Genomic DNA, 15,362 nt, shown 5'->3' on the forward strand with positions numbered 1-15,362 from the left:
AGTTCAAGCTCTTAGTATGTACACGAGGTCATTAACACGCATGTCTAAACTAGATACAACACCTGTACAACAAGGTCAACAATAACGTCAACAGCTATTGTTTATGAAATCAGATTCATTTGCATGTTTGAAGTTCCGGTTAGGCTGTTCTTGCGCGACCTTGTTGCCATTTGCGCGCTTGACGTGGTATTTAAAGACAGATTCTAGACAAACAACGTCAGTTGAATGTCATTGTTGTTTGTATCTGGACATAGCTGCTTCAAAAAGGTAGGTAACTATTTCATTATTGTCTTCTTTGTAATCAAATAGATCACAGCTTGTTCCTAAGAACTAGTTCATGACAAGAAAAGTTATAACAATCATCCTTGTAAGCTAATTGGAAATGTGCTGGTGTCAGACAAGTTTAAAAAGTGTTTAGATTGGATTGGATCTTGAGAATTATTTTTGTTTTAACTTTTTGCTAATTATTCTAATATTTTTTTACATGGGTCTTTGGACACATCGGCGACAAAACGGACCAACAAAACTGTTTCTATTACTACAAGGAATCTCTGCTGAAACGGAATCTGTTGTACGATTCTGGCAATAAGTGAAATGATGCAATTTAATATTTGTAGTTGTAATATATGCTCACCTGAAATACGCAATACTTGCCTTGCCTTGGTATGTGTTTGTGCCCGGAGCCACATTCGTGACGGGTTACGGTGAATCCAGTATCATCACCACCTCATAGTTATTCATAAATACATGTTTCTGGTACAATTGTGTCATAAACTTTTTCTCAACGGCGATTCAGTACGATTACAGTTTTGTTTCGTTGCTCATATTTTCCACTCGGCTTGGCGGAATGTATACGTGGGAAGATAATCATTTAATATATTAAGATAATTGCACAGTAAATATAAAATGTCTTGTAAAGGAAAGGTAGTGTTTGATAACTATGTTTGTTGCTTCTGATACAGTGGTGAGAAGAAATGGAACCGAGATGCATCCTCATCCTTCTCCTGGTTGCCATCTGCTGCAGTCTGGTAGAATGCACATCTCTGCGTAAGACGTCTTGTATAATTATCCTATTTCCTGTGTGAGAGGCATTTAAAAGTTGGATCAATGAGGAAACATGACAATATATGGATGAACAACTTCTTTATTGCAGTGAGAGCGACGTTTCGGTGTAGGTTCTAGCACCGTTCTAGCTCTCCCTCATTGTAATAAAGAAGTTGTATTGTCATCCTTCCTTAATCATCTGATTGTTTGTCACGGGTGGTCCGGTAGTTTGAGGCGCAACAGTTACAAGTGCATTGTTGCGTTACTGCTTGAAACATCGGCGTTGTTTCGAATCCATCATACCAATTTGATTTTGTGTCCATTGTCAACATATTGTTAAATCTAGTGAGTTTCACCACATCAAGCTGTTACAGCGACGGATAACTCACTCACTTGATAAACATGAACTTGCATCTACATCGCCGTAACATGCTGAATATGTAGACAGGGCCGTGGAGCCTCAATGTACTGGGAGACTACATGCTTGCTATGTTTGTGTGTATGGTTTATTATTATCGTCACTTGCTATATTACTATCTCATTATTTTTTATGTTGCCAGGAAAACGGAGATTCGCACAACAACAGCCACAGCCACAGCCACAGCCACAGCCACAATCCCTTGGACAGAGTGAGTACATCTACCTCTTACTCGATACAACAGTAGATGATGCTTGTGTAATGGCTGTTTTTAAATATTTTTCTAGAACACCTTGTGTTACGACTGATCTTCAGAAATCCATTCGCAGTAGTAACGGGATTTTACGCTTATTAGCGCCTGTCTCGGTTGGCAATCGACGTTGGTTATTTCTGACGTTCACATTCTGGTATAAATCACATACTGTAGACACAAAAAAACAACAGTTTTTACTCCAATTGTTGATGAATGTTTACTTCTCTGAGTGGCATTTTTAGAAGTTGGGAAGTACAGTATAGACAGACTTTATGGATAACAACTTCTTATTTCGTGAGTGCGACGTTTCAATACATGTAATTGCATCACGGTACAAGAGTCTGTAGCGAAAAGTCGCACTCACGGCATAAAAGAGTTGTTATCCATAAAGTTTGTGCATATTGTTCATAAAGTTATTCGTATTAATACACGTGCAAACCCCAACACGTAATACAAGCTCGTTCTTCTTGTACAAAGAATTGTAAAAGTCACACAAATCAAATCCGTTGTACGATTCCTTCAGGTTTTAATGACTCACTATCGCTGAGTGATGATACCACGTGTTCCCGAAAAAGCTTGAATGTACCCTGCGCTACCGGTGATATAAATCACAAATACATTCAAAGGCTTGTCAATGTTCTACCTAAACCTTCGGGAAGATGAACACATATCTCATAAATGATAATTGTCAGAACCATCTCTCTTTTCACTGTTTCCTTTTAATTTCAGATTCCGCAAACACAGGCCTTAGAAACCTGCTTCTTCAAGGTCAAAATCGAGTCCAAAGTCAGGACCCTGGCATCGGTGGTACCACGTATTCGTTACAGAATAGGTCACCTGTGCCAGTGTATCAACCATACTATGCCAACTACCAACAAGGGATGTCTCCATACCAGAGACTCCTTCGGTACTGGATGATGATGAACAGAATGTACGTCCCTGGGATGCAGATCCGTAACGACCCTCGCTTCCCCGGAGGCGGTATCGTCACTGCGGGGGATGGCAGAGATGGCACAGTCGTCAACCGGTACGGAATGAGGGCCACTGTCGACGGCAGGGACATTTCATGGGGTAGCGAGTGGTGAACTTGACATTTCGATGTATAAGCTAGTCATGTGCCGTGAGCATGTTGAATGTTTCTCAAGGCTTCATTCTCAATCATGTCAGAAAAAAACACTAAGCAACATGTACAGATGGAATAGCGAACCGTAGATATATTGTATATTCCCTGATATCAGAAGTCACTTGCCAGCAAGAAACAAAACTATAATCAGCACCTAAGTAAAACATTCGAATTATCCGAGCTTCGACACGTCCGAAAACAGTGAATAAAGGTGCCATGCTTTTACTTGAAGACAACCGTATGTTCAACTCATCAACGTTTGACATAACAGTGCTTGTTGTTCTAACACGTGTCACTCGACATATCATCAACATCATGAACCTTTCAATGGCGCATGATATCTTACCTAAACATTTTATAAACAAACAATTTGCATGTTGTCCATCTAGTGATTAAGATGTTAACTTCATTGTCTTTTCAGTCGTAAAATACAGGAACCAAACACATTTGATTCTTCATGTTCATAACAAATATATTTTTGTTCATCGGCAAATGAAATACGTTACTGCACCATCATGACAATTACGTTTTCTCCCATCCCACACCCTGGTCGGATAGGAAATTGTATCATGTCAATCAGTTTCATCTAAAAGGGGTTGAATCATTGTTCATTCAGTACACTTGTGGATAATAAAGTTTTTTCTCAGTAAAACTACTTTATCATTTGTCTTGTATTACACCTCAAGGAAAACTGTCCACATTGATGTGCTGTATGTTTGCGACAGATTGTTCCTAGTGATCCCTTGTTTTAGAGTAGACATATATGTACGGCATAATCCATCTAAAAAGCATGATAGAAGGATAAAACACAAAACGTCAACGCTAGATGAGTTTTGATCATGAGCCAAAAAACTTCTCCTGGCGTGACAATCAAATTAGCCGTGAGCAGTACATGAATGGATCAGTGGACATCAATGATGCCATTAAGTGTTCCCAATAGGGTAGCATGTCCGGCCTGTCGGTAGCACGGCTTAATTCACACAATGTACAGCAAAGAATTAGTGTGTCTGATGCACGATACCGCTTAGTAGCGCTCCTGTCTGACAAGGTGATCCGTCATCAGTCAAGTCTCGACCAGATAGTCACAAAGTATTGATGATTTTATGAATATTTTAAGAAATTAAATGAAACGAAATGTGATGATGAAGTCCTCACTGAGAATGACGATAGTGATAACTTTACATTCGATACAAATATTCTCAACGATACCATTACAAGTGATAAAATTGCCTTTGCCATAAAGAACCTAAAAAGAAATAAGGCATCTGGAATAGATTTAGTAGAAAATGATTTTATAATTGATGCTTCAGAAAAGATAATCCCACTTCTCACTACTTTCTTCAACCTGATATTAAATTCCGGAATTGTTTCTGGTTGCTGGCTTAAAGGCACAATTAAACCTATTTATAAGAAGAAAGGTGACCCTATGGACCCAAACTCCTATAGACCCATAACCATATTAAGTTGTTTTGGAAAAGTATTCACTAGTATTTTAAATATAAGACTTTCTCATTTCGTAGAGATAACAACATTTTGTCCCCGTCCTAGTCAGGTTTTCGAAAAGGGTTCTCTGCTTGCGACAACTTATTTGTAATACATATGTTATCCGAAATTCCTAAACATTTCGAAACGAAAACTATATTGTGTTTTCATTGATTACACGAAAGCTCTTGGCACTGTATGGTGAGCCGGTTTATGGTATAAATTATTCAAATATGGTATAAGTGGGAAAATGTTGTCTCTTATAAAAATGTATCATGTTATAAAATCTACCATTATGTTAGATAACCATATTTCATCTTACTTTCCATGTAACACAGGAGTGAGACAAGGTGAAAACCTCTCCCCTTTATTATTCTCATATTTTATATATGATTTAGAATCGTTTCTTTATAGTAAAGGTTGCATAGGAATTATCTTACAACAACTAGATGAAAATAGTATAACAAGCATGATAAGGTTCATACTCATCTTATATGCAGACGATAATGTCCTCGTAAGTGATACCCCAAATGATCTACAACTGTCCCTAAATGGTTTCCATGACTATTGTACTCAGTGGAAGTTGAAAGTTAATCTGTCTAAAACCAAAATAGTTTTCTTTGGAAGTGGTCCCTCTAAAAACTCAAAGAATAAATTACGTTTTACTTATGGGGACAAGCCTGTTGAAATTGCCGATAGCTATACTTATCTTGGTATCAAGCTCCATCGAAATGGAAGGTTTGTAACAGCAATTAATTTATTGTGTGGAAAATGCAACTAAAGCAATGTTTTCGCTGTTGAAAAAAGCTCGTAATTTGAATCTGCCTTTAGATTGTTTGATATCAGCTTTCGATACTATGACAGTCCCTATATTAATGTATGATTCAGAAATATGGGGTTTTGAATGTCTATCGATAATAGAGAAAACTCATTCAAAATTTCTAAAATATGCTTGTGGTCTTCGAAACTCAACCCCCAATGTCATGCTTTATGGGGAATTAGGAAGATAACCACTATATATTAAGATATATAAAAGAATAATTTTATTCTGGCATAAACTAGCTACAAACACTCTTAAAACGAAATTATCGACCCTTTTATTCAATTTCATTATATCTTCTTCTCCAAACACTTTGCCTAAATTGAAATGGTTTAAATTTATCAAAGAGATCTTAGATAATTGTGGACTCTCAGAAATGTATGATTACCCGTTCCTATGTTCATCATAAATTTCTGATTACCCGTTCCTATGTTCATCAGAATGTGTGATTACCCGTTCCTATGTTCATCAGAATGTGTGATTACCCGTTCCTATGTTCATCAGAATGTATGATTACCCGTTCCTATGTTCATCAGAATGTGTGATTACCCGTTCCTATGTTCATCAGAATGTGTGATTACCCGTTCCTATGTTCATCAGAATGTATGATTACCCGTTCCTATGTTCATCAGGATGTATGATTACCCGTTCCTATGTTCATCAGGATATATGATTACCCGTTCCTATGTTCATCAGAATGTATGATTGCCCGTTCCTATCTTCATCAGGATGTATGATTACCCGTTCCTATGTTCATCAGAATGTATGATTACCCGTTCCTATGTTCATCAGGATGTATGATTACCCGTTCCTATGTTCATCAGAATGTATGATTACCCGTTCCTATGTTCATCAGAATTTTGGGTTTCAAAAGTAGAAACAATACTCAAACACCAATATTTACAAAATGGCGATGTGAACTAGCGTCTAGTTCGAAAGGAAAATTTTACCAAAATGTTAAAGACAATCTATGCTTTGAAAACTACCTCTTCCTTCCTAAATCTATACATAGTCCAATTCTTAGATTTAAGTTATCAAATCACAATTTACCGATAGAAACAGGACGCTGGTACATCACTCTTAGAGAAAATAGACTCTGTAACTTTGCGATTCTCCGTCTGTTGGGGACGAATTCCATTACGTTTTTAAAGTCAAGCTCTTCTCCAACAGCGGATGATGTACATCCTAAATTATTTCTATGAATGGCGTAATCTGTTTAAACTTAGACGGCTATTTTCAAAAAACAAAAAAAACATTTGAAAAACGTCGCTAAATTTCTAAATCCTTTGTCAAATGCATTGAAATTGTAAACGAATTGTGATAATAATTTATCTAACTATTCTAGTATCCGCCATCTTGATTTTATATTTATGTTAAACTGTATATCATTATATTCTCATGTTCCACCGTGGGTGGGTTTTTAGAGAATAAAATGTTCTGTTCTGTTCTGTTCCATATTATGAACCAAACAACTCACTGGCTGCTTTTAAACTGAATTGTTGAATTTACTTTTCGATTTAAGGATATAGTGTGACGTTCGGGTATTGATTACAAAAATAGTATCCACTTGTTTCAAGATAAAGAGTTCAAGGAATATTTTCCGTCTGCTTCACGAACAAGAGAATCATGATCTATTATCCATGCCTTCCAAGATAAAGGGTCATAGAATAATTACGTTTCAGAGAGGCAATTTCATAAAATAGTTTCCGCGTGTTTTAAGATACACGTTTGTTCATCCTCTCCAATACTGTTTACTTCATACGAATGCAGTGTTGATATTATACTTCGTTAAACGCTATACAAGTGTGAAAGTACGTGTCATAATCTGCTTTTTTGAACCGATGTTTTATGGATCGGAGCCATAATAAAGTATACCCTTTCAGGCATATTTGTAAGATGCATTCGAATTGGTTTATTATCCTTCTGACCTAGACATATAACAGGTAAGTATATGTGTATGCACTCATCAGTGTCACATGGCTATGCGATTTAATGAAACGTACTGAGATTAGTTTCTTTTTTACTCCTGGTGGAAATCAGTTGCATATTGTATATCAGCTGTTGTATTGATACAGTTGTATCCGCAAAGTAAAGAAGCAACATGTATAAGAAGTAATATTATGGATGTCAACTTCTTCTTTATTGTATACACAACGTTTCAGGGCTTTTCTTTGCCCCTTCGTCAGGTAAAAATGACGCCTAGAAACGTTGTGTATGCAAGAAAGAAGAAGTTGACATCCATAATATTTTGTCATATACTTGAATACCAACTTGTGTATGCCTCTCAACCTCAAGAAGCACACATATCAACTGACTCTATGTTTTATACGCCGGCTTTAAAACTGACTTGTTCATCAGACAGTTCGACGTTGACAAGACAAGGACTGTACACATCCTTCTTCTAACTAAATCATAAAGCTGTAACACTTCGGCATGACATCTAATCAGGAAACTGCAGCAGACTTAAAAAATCCAAACCCAAAAAATGATTCATGAGCAGATGTATTTTAAACATACTTCAATTTCTTTTTGTTAAAGCCCGGAAAGCCTGGGGCTCTGATGTGTTAGGATTAAGTTATGTCTGGTCGAGAGGGTATTGACTTCCACGACATTGTGGGGATAGATCTTGACTGTTTCCTCTCTGAACTATGGTGAGGAACAGCCAGCCTAGTGGTTACAGAGTTCCGTCCTCACACCGAATGTCTGGGTGGTTTGCATTTGACTGTTGTTTAGTTATTAAACAGCCATCATCCGAGCTTGTCTATTACTCTCGAACACTCACAAATTCCACATGATAGGGGAGCTCAATGATTACGATAACGTATTCTTCATAAAACACAGCTTAATTATTTGTTCAACAAATGATCGTTAAGAAATAGCATGGTGTGGCTTGAAACCATTCGTGCATAGTGTTTTAGTGTTTTAATAAAACAGAACAGCACAATGCAAACATATTCAGGGACATAATCCAAATGGAAAAAAACATCGGCCTTTGCATCGTATTCAGATGCATGAATTACAATTCCTCATGCTGTGCCCTTACACATACACAAGCTGTGCCCTTACACATACACAAGCTGTGCCATTACACATACACAAGCTGTGCCATTACACATACATAAGCATTGTGTGGTAAACATGCCATAGCATGCCAAATCGAAACATGATACGAATTGCAAGTAACCTTTAATGTTTGTTTGTCTCCAAATAATGCTTATGTTGCTAACTCCAACAATATACACATATAATTGTGTTCCTCTTTTTAAAACCACCTGTCAACTCTAAACTTGTTTGCAGCTTTAGAGATGCACGTCCAGCTCAAACATTTACTCACTTGGCTATACAATATATACCTAGAATAAAGTGAAACACTACATTATTATTATATCTATTTATTCTGAAACTCCGGGTATATATTTTGTATATCTACCTACAACATCGAGCACATGTTGATACATGTCTTATATACCTCTGGCGGGGCGGTGGGGTAGCCCAGTGGTTAAAGCGTTCGCTTGTCACGCCAATAACCCAGTTTCGATTCCCCACATTGGTACAATGTGTGAAGCCCATTTCTGGTGTCCCGCGCCATGATATTGCTGGAATATTGCTAAAAGCAACGTAAAACCATAGTCACTCTCTCATACCACTGACAACCTCTGTTCGTTCAAGAACACCTATTTCTAAACGGTCTCCATAACGGAGTTATAGCATGCAGTCAAGATGCAGTCAATCATGGAATAGTAACAAAGTATGTCAGTAGATTAGGTTTCTGTATTTCAATACGAGAAGGAAACATTGTAAACAAAAGAAGTTAACGCTTTGAATAAATGCATATTTCATATGGATATATATCACAGCTATATTACGTCGAAGCCAGATGATAATCCATGTTGACATATCTGCGGAAATTGCATTTCACTGGAATCATGATAGTGGAGAAAATCGTTGAAAATGAGTAATGACACCAGGTGTTCTAGAAAAGGGTACACGATCCTGCTATTCTGCAGGTGTTCATCATGCAGTATCTATAACCAGGTAAATGTATAGTGCCAGGTATGACAGCTGCATGGCCCTTTGATCTGAGAAATGACAATATGACTGTTTTAGGGTGAAAACTGCTCAGGTCTCGACCCTTATGGGCGTAAATCTACAACCACATAAATCAGCTTTCACGATGAGCCTTACATCACATAAATATGCTAGACACACCTGTCGGTGCATATTAGTTCTCTGATAATATAAAATTCCTTCTTTGACCCCTTTGTCAAAAGGTGGCGCTATATGAGCATACGTATTCAGAAAGCTCTGAGATATTTAGTAGCGTGCAGTAGACTCGAGGGAAGGACAGTGAGGTTGGTTGTCTACGTATCTAAACTTCATGGTATTTTTTGTATCTTTACGCGTATGTTTTGTATGTTTCTTAAAACTGCAAAATGAAAGAATTTCAATCCTGCAGTCGATATTCCTTTGATGTGCCGTTACTTGATGTCGCGAATACTTGCTGTCGTCTGTCAGCTTCAGTCATCCATTCATATTATTTTCACGGCAAGTGTTTCCTTTATGCCAAACGGAATTTGTTTCTGAGGACGTGCAAGACTAGTTTCTTTTTTACTGACGTTCTGAAATCATAGCATTATCATAATAAACATTGAAAGAAGAACTCGATCATCGTCACTGTCATCGTCATCATTATCATCATCAGCCGTTGCAGCAACAATATTAGTGTCTGTAGTAGTAGTAGCAGTAGTAGTAGTAGTAGTAGTGGTAGTGGTAGTGGTAGTGGTAGTGGTAGTGGTGGTGGTGGTAGTGGTGGTAGCGGTAGTGGTAGAGGTAGTGGTGAGTGGTAGTGGTAGTGGTGGTGGTAGTGGTAGTGATGGTGGTGGTAGTGGTGGTAGCGGTAGTGGTAGAGGTAGTGGTAGAGGTAGTGGTAGTGGTAGTGATGGTGGTGGTAGTGGTGGTAGCGGTAGTGGTGGCGGTAGTGGTAGAGGTAGTGGTAGAGGTAGTGGTAGTGATGGTGGTGGTAGTGGTGGTAGAGGTAGTGGTAGAGGTAGTGGTAGTAGTGGTGGTAGTGGTGGTGGTGGTAGTGGTGGTAGAGGTAGTGGTAGATGCGGTAGTGGTAGCGGTAGTGGTAGAGGTAGTGGTAGAGGTAGCATCATCTGTGATAAATATTGCACTACATACCGTGAAGCTCCACTAATTGGCCACAGAATTTCAAGTTTCAATGACCATACTGTTGAATATCTCAATACTTTCAAAGGTTTGAGTTACGTGAGTCTGTACTGAAGAAACCTGGGTTTGTCGAGGGTGCCTTCGCTCTGTATAAACAAACAAAGGATGTAATTGCAATTGGTTTGTTTCAGGAATTGACAATGACCCCGTTCGTAGTTCTCTTGGTCTGGTCGTTTGTCAGATCCGCATCAAGCCAACGTAGGTATACACTGTACGCCTACCCTGTACAGCTTAATTTTTTAATGTCACAATTTATATTAATTTATTATTCAGTGAACATAAACAGACATTGATAAATGTAGTTTCAGAGCTACAGTGAACACACTAATATTATCAAGAGGATGTTTTCGTGCTCACAAGCCTTTCACCACAAATACCTGTTTTTACCCTGCACAGGTGTAGTTATGTGAATATTCATATGAATATACTATTACTGTTACAACCCTACGTACATAGATAATACAACACTAGTGAAAGAAAATATTCCTATGAATAAATAATTCATTAGAATCTAACGTTGTTGTTTTGCTCTTTTAATGTCATGAAATGCTATATATCATTAATTTGATAAAAATATATTATTCATATTTTATTTGTATTTCCATCGACAGGAATCTTATGGTCGGGTAGTGCAAGTGAGATAACCATTCCTCTTGATGGGACAGGACCTCATATATCTGGTATTCCAATCGGACCTCAGATGTCCGGGATGCCTCTGGCACCACAAATCTCGGTGCCAGTAGAGGTTCGATCACAGCCATGGCTCCGGAAACAAACATCCTTCCCAGTATCGCAGTCGTTCCCTGTCCAGTATCCTCACTACCCACTGCGCTTCCCCAAGGAATTCCCGAAATCGTTTGTTCCAAAACCTCAAATCCAAACTTCCCAGCAACCAATAAGAGTACATTACCCTCAAATGCATGGATACCAACATCTTCAGGAACAAATGAAACCATTCAACCCAAAACCATATTACGGAGCCCCGCTGTCTGACTGGAAAACTCGAGTCGGTGGAAACGTCTTCGTTGTTCCGTCGTCTCTCAAATACTGTGTACACAGATCCCATGATCCTCGCGGGATACCTCCGGGCAGTGAAGAGTGGAGATCTGTGGAAACCAAACTACCTTCCAGGACAAACGATCACGAATAATCTGCAAATACCCGGCGGTGGTGTCGTCCTAGCCGGAGACGGAAGTGATGCAACGGTCGCCGGCCCAACCGGAAGTTATTCAATTGATGGCGGTGACGTGGACAGGGTTAGTTTGGTATAAAAACTCAGTGTCATTTCGTTACGGAACAAGGTGAATATGTGCTCCTGTCAGAGGTTCGTTATATAACTGTTCTATACTGGCATGGTGATATGGACATTTAGACAGGTGTGAATGTATTATTTTTATGTTGTGTTACACCTTTGAAACCCGGACTGTATAACTGGAGAACTACCCTGGACAAACGAGACAACACAATTACACCGCACGTCCAGGGTATGTGTATGCATGACGTCTGCATTTCCACTTTGGAAAGGTCTGTTTTGTATTGGCTGTTGGTTCCGCCAGTAATAGTGTATCCGAATAGTGTTGAGCGTTGGCAATATGGTTCTGTCTAGGAATATTACTGCTCCACGGAGACTTGGCTACCAGTGTTTTGATTTTTGATGTCATAAAAATGTACATAATCTTTAAACGTTTCAGTGATTTTTACATAGATCTGAGCAACACGAAGTAGGCCGTTTTTCGTATTCCTATATTTAATCCCAGCGGTCATATACGACACTAAATTTCGGAAAAACCCAGGGGCGGTGGGTTAGCCTAGTGGTTAAAGCGTTCGCTCGTCACGCCGAAGACCCGGGTTCGATTCCAGACATGGGTACAATGTGTGACGCCGATTTTAGGTGTCCCCACCGTGATATTGCTGGAATAAGTAAGTACTTCGACTTATCAGAGGTTCGACACACATGCAAAATGACTTAACAGGAACACATGGCATTTACTTCGAGACTACCGTTCGTTTGACACATCAAACATCTACGGTGTTTGACTGTAAATATATATGTGTCAGGTGTACCCACAAATAAGTGAATATGGATTACAATCACAACACAGACTACTTTTTCATTGAAACACTGGCGTGTAAATGTCCCTGATGGGAACTGAAGAATTGTAAACTGAGAGTAATGTGGAAATCTTCTCTCAAGAGGACTGCCCACCAGATAGCCTCAGGTTGTATTTCGATAACAGTATACTTCAGATGAATGTGCCCACAGTTTGGGTGCTGTGCACATATGTATTTGCTTTCTTGAAGAATCAGTGCGTGCCACAACCTCTTTGTTGTCACTCTTTCAATGCTTCACGTAAACAATTATTCCCAGTGGTCAAACTATTACACATATATGGAAACATGAAACTGCAATAAGCAACAGTCCAGAATTGCGCCAAGTATGGAGGTTCTTTCAAATGGCCTTTTCTACTGAGGTCCACGTGGTTGGGTTGCTGCTTGCAAGTTTCTACACCTGTGGTTAAAGCAATGTCAGATTGTGTTGTCTTCAAGTAGGTCAATAATCAAAGACGTGTATACTACATGTAGATATGTTACTAGGCATGTACTTTGTATTTATAGAACAAGGCCATTCCAACCTGGACGATCAATTATGCATGGCATAACAATATTTAGACAGCTCGATTGCAACATGTTTGGAAACATATATCTTCAAAAAGTCATAGTGGTGCTCATAAAATCACCTCACAACTGTTTGTTATTTTTAACGCCGTATAGAGCCGTGTCCCAGCAATATGACGGCGACCTATTCGAGTTTGACCAGACACTTCAGTGATTAACACAATATGATTGGGATAAGATGGCATGTGCGATGAGTCAGTAAGCCGCATCAACCAGTCCCATTAGTGGCCTCTTACAACACTTGCAAAACATTGCTGGACACTAATTCTAAGTCAGATCTCCCAATTGTGTAGATCGATGCTCATGTTGACGTTGATCACTGGATTGTCTGGTCCAGACTCGATTATTTACAGACCGCCGCCATATAGCTAGAATATTGCTGAATGCGGCGTTAACAACAAACCAATCAACCAAACTAAGTCAGATCATCATGGGAAGCACCCTATTGCAAATATCTTGATACCAGTATTGTATTATGTATGTACACGCATGATTGTATTTGGACTCCGCTCAGCGGGTCGATCCTACTGTATCATGTTCTGAGAAAGCTGGACGCCCAGGGACACTGAATGATGTCAGCGTGGATTTGAACCTAACACATTACCAGAATCCAGCTTAATAACCATTAAGGTAGTACCTGGTCAAAACTGAAGCAATACATATTTGGGAGTAATTTGGAGCATTATCAATGGGCCATTACATTGTAATGATGTGGTTAGACATCTACGTTCAAGATACTTTCATCTACGTACATGATAATTATACCTACGTACGACATATTTTCATCTATTGAGAAGAAGATATCGTCTATTATCCATCGAATTTTCGACTTTTGGAACCGTAACCTCTAATTAATCGACAATAGTTCCGGGGACGTTGTTGGCAAACTGTGGCTAAATTGTGATTTTTACTTTCAACCTTAACATGGTTTTAGGTACTACCAGAACATTCAGTTAGGTACCTTTTAGTTAAAATTAAAATACACCAACACGACTCTAAATATTTAAATGATATCTAAACATTATATGATTGCAGAAACCATATCCAACTAAGCATCTTCACAAGGCAACATCACGGTCAGAGTAACGACACGCATGAGTGAGGTATCATGTAAGGATCATCAACGTAGATGAAAGTTTCTTCTGTGCATATTTAAGGTATCACCATTCGTAGATAACAAAAATATTTTACACTGTGTCGTCATCGAGATAAATATTGAGAGAATATCCAAGAATCCATTCTCGCGAGGCCTGAAACTGACATCACTGAAATGCCAAACAAAATAAATGTAATCTAACAATTGGGCCAAAATAATAAATCGATGCAGGCATGTTTATTACAATATGAATAATACTGGTTTCAGTTCATTCCTTTTTTTAAATTACATCCATTTTTGTACTACCAAGCTATTGCATCCTTTGCATAACTTTGATAACGACGGCAAATGAGCATCATAGCCTATTCAGCTGACAGGACCGCTTCGCTTATTCTTGTAACGAAGTAGTACTGAGGCATATCTCAGTGAAGTGTGTGTTTTTCCAAAATTGAATATGTTGAACGTTTTCACATTAAATGTATTTTGTAAATATGTTTTAGGTGTTGGGTATTATGTCTCAAATGATGAAGCTTTGGGTGAATGTGCTAGACATGGTCTGTTTATTGATTATCATAAACGATGTATTACATTTTGGTTAAAATTGTTATCAATGCCAACTGTTAGATATCCAAAACAATGTTATTTATTATGTAAATCATTGGATGAATGTAATCGTATAACATGGGCATCACAGGTTAAACATTTACTATTTAGTTATAGCTGTGGTTTAGTGTGGATCACACATGAAGTAGGTGATAAAAACATGTTTCTTAAAACCTTTGTACAAAGATTTAAAGACTGTAATGAACAAAGTTGGTACTCTAAAATTAGTGATTCAACTAAATTATGTAATTATAAAGAACATAAATGTCTATTGTCACTTGAATGTTATTTGTGTGCTATCCCAGAAAGACAATACAGCAGACTTTTATGTTTATTGCGTATATCTGAGTTGCCTTTAATGGTTAATATTAGTAGTCGGTGTGGCATTATCCGCTGTAATAGAATATGTACATTTTGTGCGTTATGTTGTGTAGAAGATAAAGTCATTAGATCACTTCCTTCTAAAATGGCCATTGTATGACTTTCTCAGATCAAAATATATATCAAGATATTATTGTAATTGACCTATGATGTTTAAGTTTACAACTCTTCTAACATGTAATAAAATACATATTTTGTTAAATGTTGCAAAGTTTATTAAGGACGCTCTATTTCTCA

The 15,362-nt window shown here is 38.2% G+C and overlaps 1 protein-coding gene and 1 long non-coding RNA gene across 2 annotated transcripts; both read left to right on the forward strand.

Annotated features, from left to right (window-relative positions):
- The first annotated feature begins 232 nt into the window (after positions 1 to 232).
- LOC124276978 lies at positions 233 to 3,493 on the forward strand. The gene is made up of 4 exons (XM_046712629.1): positions 233 to 267; positions 963 to 1,047; positions 1,605 to 1,673; positions 2,445 to 3,493. Exons 2-4 carry the CDS (start codon positions 975 to 977, stop codon positions 2,798 to 2,800), a joined length of 498 nt encoding a protein of 165 aa, XP_046568585.1. The 5' UTR covers positions 233 to 267; positions 963 to 974; the 3' UTR covers positions 2,801 to 3,493.
- A 5,950-nt stretch (positions 3,494 to 9,443) lies between these two features.
- On the forward strand, positions 9,444 to 12,466 carry LOC124276979. Its single transcript, XR_006898709.1, has 3 exons — positions 9,444 to 9,492; positions 10,501 to 10,567; positions 10,981 to 12,466. It is a non-coding gene; the product is annotated as an uncharacterized LOC124276979 (long non-coding RNA).
- Positions 12,467 to 15,362: the final 2,896 nt, after the last annotated feature.

This window comes from Haliotis rubra, unplaced genomic scaffold (assembly GCF_003918875.1).
Source record: "Haliotis rubra isolate DU_JTF1 unplaced genomic scaffold, ASM391887v1 Scf216, whole genome shotgun sequence".
NCBI lineage: Eukaryota > Metazoa > Mollusca > Gastropoda > Lepetellida > Haliotidae > Haliotis > Haliotis rubra.